At 34.0% G+C, this 19106-nt stretch overlaps 1 protein-coding gene across 2 annotated transcripts in view; it reads left to right on the top strand.

Moving 5' to 3' along the window:
- Nucleotides 1-18715, top strand: part of TOPBP1 (DNA topoisomerase II binding protein 1) — a 53312-nt gene extending 34597 nt beyond the window's left edge. For both annotated transcript variants that reach the window (XM_016140320.2, XM_016140321.2), the window contains 11 exons: nt 433-579; nt 705-807; nt 2030-2222; nt 3629-3849; nt 4684-4850; nt 5090-5201; nt 7714-7877; nt 8584-8721; nt 10051-10140; nt 10314-10475; nt 17877-18715. In XM_016140320.2, coding sequence (XP_015995806.2) covers nt 433-579; nt 705-807; nt 2030-2222; nt 3629-3849; nt 4684-4850; nt 5090-5201; nt 7714-7877; nt 8584-8721; nt 10051-10140; nt 10314-10475; nt 17877-18020 — 1641 coding nt within the window. In that variant the 3' untranslated portion in view covers nt 18021-18715. The remainder of the gene's footprint in view (nt 1-432; nt 580-704; nt 808-2029; nt 2223-3628; nt 3850-4683; nt 4851-5089; nt 5202-7713; nt 7878-8583; nt 8722-10050; nt 10141-10313; nt 10476-17876) is intronic.
- Nucleotides 18716-19106: the final 391 nt, after the last annotated feature.

The raw sequence follows: 19106 nt of genomic DNA on the forward strand, positions 1-19106 counted from the left end.
CCCTGATTCTGTTCACTAAAAATAATATGAAAGAAAATTTTGTAATAATTTGAGAATTAATTTAGCATACCGATACAGTTTAAGACTGTCTTTTCTTTTTTCTTTCCTTCTTTTTCCTATTCCTTTTCCTTTTCCTTTTTCCTTTTTTTTTTTCTTTCTGGATAGTCCCTGTAGTATGGTCGATACCTTGACAAAAGCATAGAAATAGAATTAGATTTTATACCTTAATGGACATGACATTAAAAAGTGAAGACAGTTTAATTGTCCTTTATATAATGGAATCATTCAACATCAACTACTTTTCAAAATTTCACTTTTGCAAATTTTTATCATCTTAGAACATAATGTATTGGTTATCTTTATCCAACTTAACATCATTTATTCACTAAGATTTTTTTCAGTCCTAATTTAAAGCACACCATTGTGTTGCAGTGTGCCCAAGAGTACAAACATCTTCCTGAATCTCTTTATCCACATACGTATAATCCCAAAATGAGCTTGGATATCAGTGCAGTACAAGATTGCAGACCCTCTAATAGTCGACTGCCCTCAGCTGGTGCAACAAGAAAGGATGATGAGGTAGATAATATGGATGATACATTTACCCCCTCCTTGAGCTGAATGCATAATTATATATTTATATGTGCTGTGAAACCTTATACGATAGTTTGGTTTGAGAAATTGTAATTTTTCTCTTTCAATAGTCAGATCATTTGCCTGTAGAAGAAAATGATATAGATAATATGACCACTGATAATAAAGAATTAGCGACATCAAATGGAAATGAGAAGAATGACTCTAAAGGAGGTAAAATATTTTAAATTACAAAAGAAAATTGTTTATATTTTTTATGAGGAATGATTTCTTTGCAACAAATGGGAAAATAATTTTCTGTGATGCTCAGTACGAGTAAAGTATACATTTGAGGATTGAATTGAGGTTCCATGTCAGTCATTAAGTAATAATTTGCAACATTTTAGGTGATTTAAGTGTGAAATTTGTGGAACTAGGTATTTTACAGAGTTAGTGTGATACACGGCCCTATTTTATTAAAGATAGGTGAAGTTGGTGATTTAAAAATTTTTTTGGTCCAATTCTTCCCAGTGATATTCAGAAAGTTTTCACACGGTTTGAAAGGTACAGGAGGGATGGAGAGTTTCTCCTCCCCTTTCAGTGTTCCTAATTTTCTCTGAATCTTTCTAGAGCTGTTCTATGCATATGCAGTCATAAGTATGTATGTTCTCTCCTTCCCTACTTTTAAAATATACATAAATGGTGGGCTACACATATGCTGTTTTATGCTTTGATCTTTCTAACAGTTCACCTTGTGGAATGTTTCATAGTGTTACATAAGGAGCTATTTCAGTCTTTTTATTTGGCAACTGTATAGTATTCATTGTATGAATGGTCCATTGTATTTAGCCAGTCCCTTATTGTTGGGCACCTAGGTTGTTTCTAACTTCTTGCTATTATAAAGAGTGCTGCAATGAATAACCTTATATCTATAGGGGTCCTGTTTTTAGTGGATTATTATTTTCCTTGCTCATCCTACCCTACCACAGCTTTTGCTGTGACTTACCCATTTAGTTAGTCCCACTCTGTTCATTCCAAAAATATTTAGTACCTATTTCAGTGTTTAGTCTATAAGGGACCCAAGGATGAATATATTGTGGTCTGTATTTTTAAGGACAATAGGGGGAAAATCACATATATAAATGCATCTCAGAGTAGAGTATGTAATATGAGAGAGGAGGGTCAGAAGCAGGCAGTGAGCCCTACAAGAGAGACGATTACTGTAAGTCTTAGAAAAGTGTCTTCTGAGGATATCCTGATTATTTTACATAGAGAACATAAAGGACTGCCTTTATGTTCTGCAGTATTCATAGTCTTAGTATATTATAGCTTGTAAGTACTTAATAGATGTCAAGTTAATTTATGTTCAACCAAATCTAGACAAAATAGTTAATGTCAATAAGAGGTGTTAAAAAGAGAAACTTACCTTGATTATTGTGTTTGTGTTTGTTTCAAGCTCTGACACAGACCTTGGAGATGAGAGAGAATTTCCAAAAGCAGCTGCAGGAGATAATGTCTGCAACATCGATAGTGAAACCCCAAGGGCAGAGGACTTCCCTGTCAAAAAGTGGTTGTAACAGTGCTTCTTCAACCCCTGACAGCACCCGCTCCACCCGCAGCGGACGAAGTAGAGTCCTAGAGGCACTGAGGTACGTACCTGTCTCTCACCTGTCTCTCATCTTGGTGGCAGAAAGAAGTGACTGGATGACTGGAGAGAAAGGTAGCTCCTAGGTGGGTTCTTTCTGACTCAGTTCCGTGAGTTAAGCCAAATTCTGCTTTTGTATTTGTCTTTTGTTCTTTAAATTAGTAAAGAAGAAGTTTAGAATATCAAGGCCAGTAAAAGGGTTATGCTACTGGGCCTTATTTAGCCCAAACTATATATATTATATTCTGATATTACCTTTCTTCCTAGCTTTTCTGTCTCCCTCTCTGGTTCTAAGCAGTTTTAGAATTCTTAATTGAGGGCAAGAAACATACATAGAGGTTTGTTTTATACCAAGCAGTGCTTTACATCAAGGCATGACTTAAACAGTTATTTCTTTTAGGAAAGGTGATTACAGGTCTTAGTGTGGTGTGACTTAAGTTCAGTAACATTACATCATCTTTTTCCTGATAGAAAAATCTCTTTTATGATGAGCATGACGGCACTTACATCTTGAATTGATTAATTGAACTCTGCATTTATCTTGTGCTAACTATGTATTTCACAAGGCTAATTCTTTATCTGAGTACTAAGTAAAAGTGACTTTTTATAACATACTTCAGGTCATTTTTTATCGTAGAGAGCCTAAATCTTGTGTCAAGTCTGAGTAAATACTCTGGGAATAAAAGGTTATCTTCCTTGTTTTTGAGGCAAATGAACTCTTAGGGGTTACCATCAGTATTGGTAAATTATTTTTACTAATATTTTACATGCACACACACATCAAAAGATTCAATGTATACATTGAAAGAAAATAGCTGGAATTCTATTTACTCTCCAGTAGAATTGTTACAATTATACCATAAAACACATTTTACTTTAGTTCAGCATAAGAGTGATCTACCTGAGACTCTGGAAGGTTTGATTACCAAGAGCCAAAAGGACCTTTTAAAGCAGCAATTATAGTACACTTCCCATGTAATTAAAGTTATTATTTTAAGTGATAAAAATACAACTACTGGTAAGCAAAGTAACCAGTTTTCTAAACATTACCATGTTTTCCTAAGCCTGTGTGAGTAAGAATAATCCCACTTTTAAATGCAGCACTCATTTTGGAATTTTAAAATATTTTGACAGTGAACTTTTTTTTCTCCCTTTGAAGTTTTAAATACATGGACATTCATTCAAAATATGTGTTTCATTTCTTGTTAAAACAGATAAGTTTCTGGGAGACACAATTATAAAAATTTCCCAAAGTTTGTTTATTCAGTAAATATTTCCAGGTGCTTCCTGTGTGCTAGGTGATGGGCATATAAAGGTGAACCATAAATTTATAGTCTAACTTAAGGAATTTATAAATGTGGATTTTGTTATGGCTGTCTGTTTATTAAAATTGTCACTTTCATTCCTTAGGCAGTCTCGACAAACAGTGCCTGATGTCAATACAGAGCCCTCCCAAAATGAACAGATCATTTGGGATGACCCTACAGCCAGAGAGGAGAGAGCAAGGCTTGCCAGCAATTTGCAGTGGCCTAGTTGTCCCACACAATACTCTGAACTTCAGGTTGACATTAACAAAGTGGAGGATTCTCCTTTCCAGGAGCCTTTACATGATTCAAAAACTGCCGACCAGGGTAATGAGAAGGAAATCTATTTACTTGTTTGTATTAAGTACATGTTGCCCTCTTAAAAATAAACAGATAAGCACATTGTGGTTCTCTGAATTGTACATGCAAATGAAAAACTGACTAGGTATTTTTGATTTTGGTCTAAACTTAAGACTCAGAAAAATAAGTCTAAGTTGAGGTAATTTATCAGTAAACTGAAAAATATATTTTGATTTTTAAATTTAGAAATTTAGGATTAGGCATTTTTTTTCCAGACATAATTTTCACCGTCATTCTTTTTCTTTCTAGTTCTTTTTGCATTTTTTCTCCTAGTAATCTTGTTTTCATTTGCCTTCTTCTGAATTCTACACAGCACATAACTGCACACTTGTTCTTTGGATTTGTATGTGTTCCTTTCTGAATTACCCTATTTTTTCCTTCTTTGGGTTTTACCCTGAAAACAAAATGTTTCCTCTCTTCTTCAGTCATCTTTTTGCCTCATTTCACATCACATGATTATTTCTCTGCACTAGATATATAGATTTATCTCTGCTTCTGATTTTCTCCAAGTATACTATGGCTTTTCATGTTACAAATTTGGGATACGTTTTACTGATGAGACCTTGGTATTTAAAGAAAGGGTTAGGAGAAGCCCACAGGTAACACCATTTGCCCTTTTAATGCTAATTAATTACATTTATTTATAAGCTATAGAAATAGGCTACTATTTTTGCATGTAGTTTTTACATTCCAGAATTTGTATTTAATTTCATCTTGGCTAAGACAGATGAGAGTATTTCCCAGAATTTGTTCTTAGTCATGTTTGGATAATATCACACTGCAGCATTTTATTGCCCTCAGCTGTCTGTGATCCTGGAAACATATGTGTGACTGAGGCCCCAAAACACCCGATCTCTGAAGAACTGGAAACTCCAATAAAAGACAGCCACCTGATCCCTACACCGCAAGCCCCCAGTATTGCCTTCCCCCTAGCCAACCCACCTGTGGCTCCACACCCTAAAGAAAAGGTTTGTTTATCCTTAGTATGGCGATATGGCTTTTAGATGTTGCTGTTACACTGAATTCAGAATTTGTTGATAACAATATCAAGGGTTCATCATATGTTGAAAACTGCATTTTTTTTGCATTGTATTATTTCTATATTTGATAACTCAGAAGACTAAGTAAAATGTTACTATAAAAGAACTATATACTTGATAACTTTTTTAGTGTTAATTTTTTCTAAAATAAAACTCTTCCATTCCAGATTATAACAATAGAGGAGACTCGTGAAGCCTTAAAAAAACAACACGTATTTCAGTTGTCATCTCTGAATCCTCAAGAACGTATTGATTATTGTCATCTTATTGAAAAACTAGGTACAAGTATTTTACTTAAGTCAAAAATGTCCCATATGGTAACCTGATTTGGAAGTCAGATGTAGTTGATATTGATATCATATGTAAGGTATAGAAATTGAAACAAAAAAGATAAGTTGACATTGAGTCAGCATTAGAACTTGTATTTTACAAAGCTCTAATCTAAATCTAAAGTCATAGGATTTAAAGATTGAAATTGAAACCAACCATTAAGGTTATAGAATATTCTGTGCTTGCTTTGAGCAGTTGTTCATTGATGAAACCTTGAACCAGTGAAATTATAGACTTAAATACAGGTAAAACCACATTTTAATGAAGTCGAAGGTGTGGTGCTATCTAGAGAGGAGCCTCCCCCTCCCCTTCTGTAACATTATCCTTATTCCAGTAGTTGTCAGGCTCTCAGTCTGACATCATTCTAGAAGCAGCATATTAGAAAGGTAACCCGGTGTCTATAGCACCACTGTCCAATAGAAATAGAACATGAGTCACACGTGTAATCTTAAACTTTTAGTAGCCACATTTTAAAACGTAAAAAGAAACAGGCGATGTTAATTTTAAACACTTGATTCAACCTAGTGTATGTAAAATATAATATTCAACACGTAATTAATAGAAAATATCAGTGAGGTGTTTTACCTTTTTTTCATACTAAGTATATGAAATCTGGGTTATATTTTATACTTACTGCACATCTCAAATTTGGACTCACTGTGCTTTAAGTGTTTGATAGCCACACATAGCTAGCAGCTCCTGTTTTAGGCAGAACAGCTTTGTAGTATAAGGAAAATTATAGGAAGAGAAGTGAATCCGTCAGCTTGACACAGAGAAAACATTAAGAAATAATGGTTGTATTTAATAGTGGCCCTAGGTCATCAAGAAAAGATTGGATGTGAGTGCTGTCCTTTTTAGGATGGGGAGAACCACGATACATTTTTTTTTTATAAAATATTTCTCTTGGATACGGTTGTACACTTGAGAAGTTATGCTTTTTGGAAACTTTATTTAGGTGGAACATTTGTTTCCCCTTGCCTAATTAGATGGAATCATAAATCAGAATTGCTGAGCTTTATCCAGAGCTCACCAAAGTGGAACATTCAAGTGTCTGTTTCCTGTAGATGGTTCTATCTCTGCGAACTCTGGGCAAAGTAGAAGCAATTAGCAGAGAATTATCTAGAAGAGGACAAAGAACAGGGGACAGGAATATAGATTGCGCTGGAATTGGGAGTCTGTGACAGAGGGTTTCTGATAAGGAAGTCCAAGAGGCCCTTGACTTTATAAATAAGGCAATTGTGGCAAACTGATATATATGTATATAAATAAATCTATTATGTTGTCTGAGGCACAGAATAATTTTGTTATATAGAGTTAAATGCAGATACTATTTTAATATGGCATTTTTACCTTATTGTTCTTTTGTCACCTCTGTGATCCTGGGTAAGTTACTCTCCCTGTGTCTTTATGTGTAAATTGCAGATAATAATAGGAACCTACCTTCATAAAGTTGTGAGGATTAAATGAGTTAATAACCTTGAACACTTTCAACAGTCCCTGCCTTATAGTAAGTGCTCAAAAAGTATTGCTGCTGCTATTACTAGTCATCTCAAGCATGAGTTTGAATGTTCTGTTAAAGTCTTAGAAAGTCCTTGATGCAACTCTGCCTAACCAGCAGTCAAGTTAAGCTTTAGCATATAAATCAAAGCCATGCTTCGCATAAGATTGTATTATGTCTTTTTTTCCTCAAAGTCAGATTTCATACGTTTATATCTAAGAGGTTTCAGATCCCACGTGCTGTTTTGTCTCTATTTACCTAGTGTGTGTGTTTTCTGCCCAGGCTTCCCTGTTGGTCAGCAGACCCTATTTCCCTTCACAAAAAATTTTCTCCTGCTTTTAGTCTGCAGATGCCCCCTTTTGACTTCCATCTCTGTGGTTACCCACATTCAGAGCTTGAAAATTACTAAGGTAGTTGAGAGAGACCCAAGAAATACACCAACCAACTGCAATATGTGGTCTTTGTTTGTATTGTTTCTTTTTATATCTTAATTTTAACAAACCAAGTGGAGGCAAACAGGAAAATTTGAACAAGAATTTAGTATTGAGATAGCGAAGAATTTTTCTTAATTATTTTAGATTTGAAAATGGCTTTGTGGCTGAATAAGAAATTTTCCATGTATTTCAGAGATGCATACTAAATACATAGGGGTAAAGTAACTTGTCTGGAAGTTGCTTTAAACTAGTTAAGTAAAAAAAGCAGGGGATAAATCGAAGTTAAGGCTGGCAAAATTTTGACAATATTGGAATCTAGGAGGCCAGTATATGGGGGTTCATTTTATTATTTAAAATTTGAAAATAAACATTACTTTATAAAAATGCATATGTAAAGTAATTTTCAGTCAAGGTTTTTTGGTTTATCTAGTGCATTTTGTTTATAAATAATTTCTGTACAAAGTTAAGATACATTTTTTTCTAAGAAAAAGTTCAGAATCTAAATTACAACCAATTTTTTCCACTTCAGGTGGGTTAGTGATAGAGAAGCAGTGCTTTGATCCCAACTGTACGCACATTGTTGTGGGACATCCACTTCGAAACGAGAAGTACCTAGCCTCGGTGGCAGCTGGGAAGTGGGTGCTTCATCGCTCCTACCTGGAAGCGTGCAGGACTGCTGGGTGCTTCGTGCCGGTGTGTATCCAAATAGACATCAGGGTTATTTTTCCTTAAAAGTGAATGCCTTAATTGATTCTGGCACATAATTGGCCACTAATGTAAATGGAAAATAATGAAATTGATTAGATTATACCAATTTTGTGAGGTTTACATTAACAAAACAAAAAATGTGAAGATTATAGACCTAGATTCCTAATTACATCAGTTTTATTTAATTTGAATATAGATTTTTTAAAATTGAAATAACAAAATAGTAATATGATCTCATTGTAAGTTTTTATCTCTACTGCTAACCTATAAAATAGTAAACTTATTATTTGAAATATTTTGGTTTCTTACTGACCATCACAGTTGTATCTACATGTAGTTTTTGAGGTTTTTGATCAAGATCCGTTAGGAATCTTTTCCATAGACAGGTATCAAGTTGTTAATACATATCTCCTGTGAGACTGGGTCCTTCTGTGAGGATGATAGTAAAGCCCAGTTATCTAAAATTACCAATTACTATGATTTAGTTATCTATATTTTCTTAGAAATGTATGCAATGTATTTTTGATTTCTAATTAACAGCCAATATACTTGGCTGTCATATGAAGCCAAATTAATCTGCATTTCCTGTGCTCAAACTCTGTACTTATAACAAGTGAATGTATAGTTTAACTCTTGATTGTGTACTCCTTGAAGACATCTAGGAACTCAAAAGTTTATTGTAATTCTCTAGGAAGAAGATTATGAATGGGGAAGTAGTTCCATACTTGATGTTTTGACTGGAATCAATGTGCAGCAACGAAGACTAGCACTTGCAGCTATGAGATGGAGAAAAAAAATCCAGCAAAGACAGGAATCAGGCATCGCTGAGGTATTAACATAAATAAGTATATAGGTAGTAAAGTGGCATTAAATGTCCTGACCGTTCCAGACTAAGTTCTTTTTAAGAGAACCTGCTTGACAAAATGCAGATAATTCTATTTGTCTTTTATCCCTTGATTAACATACTTAATTTGGGCATTTTAAGTGAGCTTAATGTTAATTTCTAATTTTTCTGTTGTGGTCGAAAGATACGTATAATGTCAATGGCTCTATTAAAAATAATTTAATCCTTTCAGCATCTAGCTCAGGGCTTCTCAACTTTGGGTCCATAGACTCTCCCAATGGAGTCTGTAGATTAAGTTCAGGAGGGCTATACACTGTAGATGGGAAAAAATATATCCTTATTTTTACTAACTTTTAGTTAAAAGTTAGCCTTTCTTTTAATTATAAGCCTAGGCAACAAATCATAACACTTGTTAACATTACCTGTGATTTTGCCCCAAGAGCAATCAAATATTGCTTTGCATTATAATCAAAAGTATCTTGAAGCACTGTTTATGTTCGTCACTACTTTAAAATCATAGTTATTTGACTCACCACTAGTTTTAATGGCATTAATATAAAACCATTTCTTCACAATTTTTAAAATAATTTGATAATTTTTAGTAAAATTGTTTCCTTTGTAATCCTTTATACTTTATTTTGAACATTTAAAATACGTTATTCATATGGCATGAAAATTACACAATAAAGCTGTCATATATTTTTTTATTTAGAAAACAGGTCCATAGGTTTCAGCAGACTGAAAAGGGTCATCCAAGGCTCACAGACAGGTTAAGAACCTCAGATTCTGTTCTTAACCTGTTAAATAATCTTTTGGTTATTCAGAGTTCTCTGCTGTCTCCAAGTCCTTCTTAACCTTGATTCTCTTTCTTTTAAGAAATTCCACTATATATTTTCTAATTTGTAAACATTTTCAAGATAAGTATAATGGAGGCTTCATCTGATCTAAGAAACTGTGCTTTAAGCTTTACCCTTGATTAATACCCTTGATTAATTATAAGGAAAAAATACTAGAAAAGACTATACAAAAGTCAAGTTCTTTGTTTTAATGTCACCTAATCATTAAACCATTTTCCTTCATTCTTCAGGTTATTTATTGATGGCATACTGTGTGCCAGACACCAGGGCTATATATTTTAAGTTTTCTGACCAGAGACGGTTACCACTGTGGTAAAAAAAAAAAAAAAAAAAAAAAAAAGTAATGTTACAAGATTATTCGTTGACATAAACTATGTCTACAGATGAAACATTATCTGTATTATTTTGTCATTTATTTTCCAAATAATTTCAACACTGATTATTTTTTTATTTGTAGGGGGCGTTTAGTGGGTGGAAGGTTATCTTACATGTTGACCAATCCCGAGAAGCAGGATTCAAACGCCTTCTTCAGTCTGGAGGAGCAAAGGTTTGTATTGAATCAACTTACTGAATTTATTGCATGAATTATTTTCTAATCAAAATTTCTGTGATTGGTTCTTGATTATATACTTTGTGAGTTGATAACCTTTAAGTACAGGTTACACAGTTTAATTACTTTGGGACACTGATAGATTGTGATGCTTCTTGTTTTTTCATTAGGTACTACCTGGTCATTCTGTACCTTTATTTAAAGAAGCTACGCATCTCTTTTCTGACTTTAATAAACTGAAGCCAGATAACTCAGGAATTAATATAGCAGAAGCTGCTGCCCAGAACGTGTACTGCTTGAAAACAGAATACATTGCTGATTACCTTATGCAGGTTTGTAAGATTCTGTTCTTGATCTCCTCATCACCAGAGATCTGCTTATGTGCATAGAGAGGTACCTACACATCAAAACCCTCAGCTTGTTATTAATAGAATGTTAGTCTCCTATTATTCTCTTATTTAACCCCTTTTGGTTTCATTGTTTTTATAATATAATGAATACATGTTAATGTTGAGCTTGGAAGTTAAATATGAACCAAGTATAAAAATCTAGGTACCTCTAAAAGTGCCCCTTTAGAAGCTAGAATATAAAGAAAGCAGAAATTGATTCCTGAAGTTCAAGGAGAAACATTTACCCCAAGAGGCCTTCTTTAGTTTTCTTTTGCATTGTGTTAGATACTAGGGTAAGTCTAGTATTTGCTATATGGAGTGCTCACTACATTCATACTCAGAATTGGCCCATGTTATGTGATTTCAACGGGCAAAGAAAAGTCTTCCTGACACAGAATGACTAAAATGGCATCAGGAATCAGCAGAGTATCACGCATGATCATAAATGTCTTACTATATAAAGGATTTCAAACAGAATGGCAGAGAAATAAGGAGAAGCCAGAATTCAGCCTGCCTTGTGATTTTTGCTGTTTATGCTTAGGAATTGCTTAGGGTTTAATAGAAAGAATGCCTAAAATATAAACATGAAGCCTCTGTCCTATAGCCATGGGCCATACTGAATCTCATCCCTCCAAAAATTCCTGATCATTTCACACATACAGCTGCCATTTAAGACAAGAACCAATAGTTATTAATCAGCTATATTGTGCTGTGCTCAGTGTTTGTATATGCATCCTTAGTTCATTTTTTATTCTTACATGTAAAATAGTTTGTAAAACATATGTATCGGTTAAAGAATAACAAAATGTCATCTAGGTACCCAGGTTAAGCAGATTGGTAGCCCCAAAGCATTCCGTCGCTCCTCCCCAGTTGCATCTCTCTCCTTCCCTGCGGAAGGAATCAGTTTGATCATACCTTCTATCAACTTCATTTTGCTGTCATGTTTTTTTGTAATCAAGACCTTTTTTTAGTTTTCTGAATTTACATTTTATTTTAATAGTATTCTCTTTTTTGCTTCATTGATGCACTACCTTCTCTTAGCTCTCAGAGGATTTAGTGATACATGTTTTAAGTTTTCTTACCTCTGCATAGTTTCTGCCTCCCCTAAACTGCCTCTTTGTTTGGGTCTTTATCTTCTATGTTATAGGAATTTGTCAGATATCTGGTAATTCTTGGCTTTTTGCTCTTAAGAGTAAGTGATAAAAAGCCGATTGGAAATACTGAGCACACGGTTGGTTCCTGTCAGTTTTGAGCTGAGTGAAATCTGGATGGATCCTTCTCCTAGATTCATACCTTTATGCATTTCTTGAACTGTTTTACTTTCACCCGAGAGGAGTCTGCCAATATTCCTAAAGGACAGTCTTGCTGCCCTACCCCCTTTTTAATTGAGATATAATTGACATATATTTGTTTTAGCTATACAACATAATGGCTCATATGCATTTATTGTAAAATGATCACCACAGTAAGTCTCATTAACATTCATTGTCACAGTTACAATTTTTTTTTTCTTATAACAAGACCTTCCAGGATTTATTTTCTTAGCAGCTTTCAAATGTACCATACAGTATTATCTACTATCTCCCATGCTGCACTTCACATCACCAAGACTTGTTCGATAACTGGAAGTTTGTACCTCTTGGCCACCCTCACCTATTTTACTCACCACTCATGCCCCTCCTCTAGCAACCGCCAGTCTGTTCTCAGTATCTACTGAGTTTTGAATTTTTTTTTTTTTTTGAGATTCCACATTTAAGTTAGATCATATGATATTTGTGTTTCTCTGATTTAACTTTGGATAATGCCCTCAAGATCAATTCATGTTGTTGTAAATGGCAGGATTTCCTTCTTTTTTATAAGGCTGAATAATATTCCAGTGTCTGTGTCCATCACATTTTCTTTATCCTTCATTCATCTGTTGCTGCACACTCAGGTTGGGTCTATATCTTGGCTCTTGCAAATAATGCTGCAGTGACCATGAGGTGTAGATATCTTTTCAAGTTAGTGTGTTTGTTTCCTTTGGATAAATAACAAAAGTGCAATTGCTGAGTCAAAAGGTAGTTCTATTTTTTATTTTTTGAGAAACCTCTGTACTGTTTTCCATACTGGCTGTACCAGTTTACATTCCCACCAGCAGTACACAAGAGTTCTCTCTTCTCCACATCCATGCCAATACTTATTATTCCTTGTCTTTCTGATGCTGGCCCTTCTAACAGATGTGAGGTAATACCTCATTGTGCTTTTCATTTGCATTTTCCTGATAATTAGTAATGTTGAGCGCCTTTTCATGTATCTTTTGGCCATCTGTATGGTTTCTTTTAATTTCTTTTTTTTTTTAAGTGTATTCAGAGCCTCTGCCCTTTTTTAAATTAGTCTGTTTGGGGGGTTTTGCTTTCAAGTTGTATGAGTTCTGTGTATATTTTTTCTATTACACTTTTATCAGATATATATATGATTTGCAAATGTTTCCTCTTATTTGGTAGGTAGTTTTTTCATTTTGTTGTTTTCTTTTGCTGTGCAGAAGCTTTTTATTTTGATGGTAGTCTCACTTATTTTTGTTTTTGTTGTCTTTTCTTTTGGCATCATATCCAAAATATCATGGCCAAGACTGATGTTAAAGAGCTCTCCACCTCTGTTTTCTTCTAGTTTTACGGTTTCAGGTCTTAACATTTCAAGTCCTTAATTCATTTTGAGTTAATTTTTGTTTTTGGTATAAGATAGTCATCCAGTTTCATTCTTTTGCATGTTGCCTTTCACTTTGCCAACACCACTTATTGATGAGACTGTCCTTTTCCCGTTGTATATATGCAGGTTTATTTCTGGGTCTCTGTTCTGTTCCAGTAATCCATTTCTCTTTTTGTTATATCAGTCATAATGTTTTGATTACTACAGCTTTGTAATATAGTTTGAAACCAGGACGTTTGAGGCCTTCAGCTTTGTTTGAAGAATCTTCTTTTTCAAGATTACTTTGACTGTTTGGAGTCATATTGTTCCATACAAATTTAGAATTGTTCTCTTTCTGTGACTTTTGATAGGGATTACATTGCTCTGTAGATTGCTTTGGGTAGTGTGGACATTTTAGCAACATTAATTATTCTAACCCATGAGCATGGAATACCTTCTTTATTTGTGGTTTATGGTTTTCAGTGTACAGGTCTTTTACCTCTTTTGTTAAATTTATTTCTAGGTATTTTATTCTTTTTGATGCAATTATAAATGGGTGTGTTTAATTTCTCTTAAATTTTGTTTTTTTTAACTTATCTATTTTTATATTTAAAATGGCTTTCTTATAAACAGGATGTAGTTGGGTCCTGCTTTCTTATTTTTGGAGTGTTTTAGTTCATATAATTATTGATATGTTTGGTTTTAGCATTTTTTTCCATTTATTTTCAGTTCGTTGCCTCTGTTCATTCTTGCCTTTTCTGGTTTTAATATTTTTTTTAGAATTCCATTCATCCATTTTTTTTTTTTTTTTAAAGCAAATCCTCTCTTTTTTCTTGGGGGTAGATGGGTTTGCTCTACAGCAATATACTTCCTTAACTTTTCATATTCTACCTAGAGTTGATGTGGCACTTCACATAAAATGTAGAAATCTTACAACCACATAGGTTCATTTGCTTCCCCGATCCTTAATACTAGGGGTCAGTAAACTATAGCCACAGGCCAGATCTAGCCCACATAGTTTATAAACTCAAACTTCATTTACATATACCTGATGGCTGCTTTTGCACTACAACAGCAGACTTGAGTAGTTGCAAACAAGATCATCTATCCCACACAGCCTAAATACATTTGCCCTGGCCCTTTACAGAAAAAGTTTCCTGTCACCTTTATGCTGAAGTTGTCGTATATTTTATATCTGTATGATAGAGGCTCAAAATACAGTATTTAATCAAGTTTTGCTTTAAAGAAGTTTTTGTATTTTGAGGAAATTAAAGGGGAAAAAATAGAATTTTATATTTATCTTGATGTGTACCATTTTGAGTGTTCTTTGATTCTGAAGATCTGAGTTTCTGTCTGATATCATTTTCTTTCAGCTTGAAGAACTTTCTTTAGTTTATAGGCAGAAGTCTGATGGGGACCATTCTTAGTTTTCTTTTGTTTGAAATGTCTGTTTGACCCTTATTCTTGAAGGATGCTTTTGCAGATTATAGTTTTGGGTTGATAGTTTGTCTTCTAGTACTTTAAAGACAACACTCTCTGCTGCCCTCCATTGTTTCCGATAAATCAATAGTAGTTTGAATTGTTCCCCTGTATGCAATGTGTCATTATTTTCTAGGTTGCTCTAAGGATTTTCTCTTCATCTTTGGTTTTCAACCACTTATAATACCTTCATGTATGGTTTTCTTTGTATTAATCCTGCTTTGTGTCTGTAGAGCTTTTTGAATCTGTACATGTTTTTCACCATTTGGGAAATCTGAGCTATTATTTCTTATTGTATTATTTTTTCTGCTCTATTCCTTCCTGTCTGGGAATTCGGTTAACTCACATTATATCTTCTGATATTGTCCCACAGGTCCCAAAGGCTCTTTTTTTATTTGCAATCATTTTTTCTCTGTGTTCTTCTGATTGGCCAATTCCTATTTATTCGCCTCTAATTTCACTGTTTTTTCTCCATTATCTTCATTCTGCTCATAAGCCTATCCAGTGATTTTTAAAAAATTTTTATAATACATTTTTCATATTTAGACTCTGGTTCTTTTTTAATAATTTCCTTTATACTAAGGTTTTCTCTCTTCACTCATTTTAAGCATGTTTTACATCACAGAGCACAGTTACAATAGCTGCATTAGAATCGTTGTCTACTATTTCCAGCACCTGGATCATGAGCAGGATGTTGGTTGTGTTTTTTTTTTTTTTTTAACTTTTTATTTTTGATATAATTGTAAATTTTCACACAGTTGTAAGGAAAAATACAGAGAGATCCCATGTACACTTTCTCTAGTTATCTCCACTATAATCAAGATACAGAACAGTTCTGTCACCGTGAGAGCCCTCATTTGACCTTAACCATACGCACACTTCTCTCCCACAGCCCCCTTCTCCCAGGCGTCTTTCACACCTGGCAGCCACTCTTGCCATTTCTATAATTGTGTCATTTTTAAAATCTTAAATATATGGAATCAACATAGTTTTTAACCTTTAGGGACTGGCATTTGCATTCAGTAAAATTCCCTTGAGATTCATCCAGGTCGGTGCTTATATCAATAGTTGTACTACTTCTTATTGCTGAGTAGTAGTCCATGGTACAGGTGTAGCATAGTTGAAGCATTAACTGTTGAACATCTGGGTTGTTTTCAACTGGGGGCTTTTAGGACTGAAGCTGCTATGAACATTATTTCATTGCACTGGGATAAATGCCCAAGAGTTTGTTTCCAGAGTCGTCATGTTTGACAGTGTTCCAGTTTCTCTGTATCCTCCTCCGCTTTAGTTGTCAATATGTTTATTTTAGGCATTTCAATTGATATGTAGTGATCTCGCATTGTGGTTTTAATTTTCATTTCCCTAATGGCTAGTCAAAATGAACATCTTATGGTGTGCTTATTGGCCATATTTATATCCTCTTCATTGAAATGTGTGTGTTCGTGTCTTTTTAGTTGTTTTTTTTTTTTTTTTTACTGTTGAGCCTTGAGTTTTTCTGTATACTAGCCCTTCGTTAGATAAGTATTTGCAAATATTTTTTCTGCTCTGTGGCTTATCTCTTTATCCTCTTAGCAGGGTCTTTTGCCAAGTAGAAGTTTTAAATTTTGATGAGGTCTAATTTATTAGTGTTTCCTTTTATAGGTAGTATTTTGTACTGTCAAGTCCAAGAACTCTTTACGTAGCTCTAGATCCTGATAAAAATTTTTTAAAAGTTCTATAGTTTGATGTTTTGACTGTGATCCATTTTGAGCTCAATTTAACCTAATTTTCATGGAAGGTATGAGGTTTAGGTTAAAGGTTTGGGGTCTTGGGAGGGTGGGGTGGCCTTGGAATGTTGATTTGCTCCAGCATCATTTGTTAAAAGAACGACCCTGCATTTAGTTGCTTTTTCACCTTTGTCATTTCTCTTGAACACGTTGTATGTTTATTTCTGCGTTTTCTGTTCTGTTGGTCTGTGTCTCTCTCCCTCTCCCATACTGGCTTAATTACATAGTAAACCTTAATTTTAGGTAGTGAGTCCTTCTTTATGCTTTTTCAATATTCTTGTAGCTATTCTAGAGCCTTTTTTGGGGTGAGGGGATGTTTGGTTTTTTGCCTGTACCTTTTAATGTAAATTTTAAAACAAGCTTGTTTATGTCCACAGGAATTTCTTGCTGGGATTTTGATAGGAATTACATTAAACTTATAAGTCAATTTGAGTGAACTGTCATATTTACTATGTTAAATCTTATAGCCCATGAATATAACATCACTATTTAAGTCACTAATCATTTCTTTTATGAGCATTTTGTAATTTTCAATATATGTATGCTTTTTAAGTTTATACTTAAGTATTGGGCTTTTTTGGAGTAATTTTTTCTTGAGAATGAGTCATGTTCTGCTTCTGTGGAGTAATTTGGATGTATCCTGAACATGAGAATAAGTTGTAGGAACTAGATTGTCACGTTCCTGTGAAGAGTACCGTTTTGTTTAGCAGGCAGGTTACTTGACTGACCTTCCATAGTCAGCGGCAGCTTGAATCTCATTTCAGTCCTTTAACCTTACTTGGTGTGTTGTGATGATTCACTTTCTTGTCTTGTCTGCCATATTGCCAGAGAATTAATAAGGGGGGATGGTCCTTTTCTTTCATGTTGGAATATGGTTGTAAGGAAAATGTAATGGTTTGGTAGTCAAATAGAGAAGTGTGAGTTTTGGCTTTGCCACCTGGCTAGTTATGTAACATTGATTGTTATTTTAACCTTTATCTAAAATGGGGAATAAAAACCACCTGTTTATTGTAAAACTCAAGTAAAAATTCAGTATAAATGCTTTTCAAAAATTAAAGCATAATGTCACATACTTGATAACTATTAACTATTTTTCCATATTTTCTGTATTCTGTATTTAATCATATTTGACAGATATAAAACTATTATTACGGTCTGAGTTAACCCCACTCTGCTTGAGGTAAAAGCTCATTTTTATGATTAAAAGGTGAGATTGTCACATAGGAACTATTCTCTAAATGTGACAAGTGCTAAATAGCATATCTTGAAAAACAAGTGTTTTCTTTGCAAGAACCTAGGAATGAGGATACATTTTCCTTTTAAAGTTTTTGTGGTCAAAAAACAGAGTAAAGGAATCTATAACCTATCCACTGAACAGTTTAAAATCTGAAAGAAAAAAAAATAAAAATGTTTGAGTTTTTCCCCCCTTTTGTAGGAAACCCCTCCTCAAGTAGAAAATTACTGTCTACCAGAAGCTGTTGCAGTTCTTCAGAATAATAAGGAACCTGAGCCTGGATTATCACAAAAGAGGAAAGCTCCTACAGAGAAAAACAAAATCAAACGACCTAGAGTACACTAATCATATCTACCTTTTAATTACCAAACAGTAAATGTTTTTTAAATTAAAAGCTGAGTGTTACTGTGATGTATTTGTATAGTAATTTAGAAATAAGTACCTGGAGAATTTAGCTTCAGAGTATAATGATGACCCTGCTGGAAGTTTTTAACACCTGAAATTTTAATCACTGAAATATTAACTGTTCCTGAATGGAAAGTTACCTGAAATAATAATACAGCTCCTCAGCTAGCTTGTCATTAAACCACAGTGAAGTGTGCAAGGGGCTTTTTATTTATTTATTTTCTTGTAAATATCAGAGGCTGTAGCTTAGTGAAAGTTTTATTAGCAAGGTGATGGATTTTGCCTTAAAATGTCTGCTTTAATTCATAACAAAGATGTCTGTGGGGATTTAGTCATGCTTTCCCTGATTTTTATCATCTTACTATTTTACCTCTTTTTAACAGGATCCCGAGCACAAGGTTTAATGAGAAACTGAGGCTTTAAACTTAAAAATGTGTGTATATATATGTATATATGTGTCTGTACAAATCTCCATGATGTTTACCAAGTTTGGGTGCCAAACTTGGAAAATAAAGACAATAAAGAATAAAAGTAGTGACTCAAATTAGGTAAGGTTTTTTGAAAAAGAAAAAGTATTCTAGCATTCACTCTCTGTTGAAGCAATAAAAGATTTGTAAAACTTAGCTTAAAAAGCAGATTGCTAGTTATGTTTTTTATTTAGAATATTGTTCTTTTGGGTTAAAAATGCCTTTTATTAAACCCACAAAATTGCATTAGCCTTATTAATGTAAACCTAACTACCAAATACTACATGTATTACCACAGCCCTCTAAATATAAAGCTACCTCTTTTTTGTTTAAGGGACAAACCAGAATCAGGACTGTAATTTTTGTGTAACTGTTCGATTCCTAACGATTCTTTCTTTGAAACTCAAGCAGGAGGGGTCAGAGTTTTAAACCTCAACAAAAAACCTGAAGTTTTTATCAGATTTTCCTCTAAATGATGTAGGTGTTGTCCCTGCCCCTCAAGAGAATTGGACCCTCAAAGCTTTCAGCTTTGAGCTAATTCACAGCTTAGGACAACACA

This window comes from Rousettus aegyptiacus, unplaced genomic scaffold (assembly GCF_014176215.1).
Source record: "Rousettus aegyptiacus isolate mRouAeg1 unplaced genomic scaffold, mRouAeg1.p scaffold_m13_p_4, whole genome shotgun sequence".
Taxonomy (NCBI): domain Eukaryota; kingdom Metazoa; phylum Chordata; class Mammalia; order Chiroptera; family Pteropodidae; genus Rousettus; species Rousettus aegyptiacus.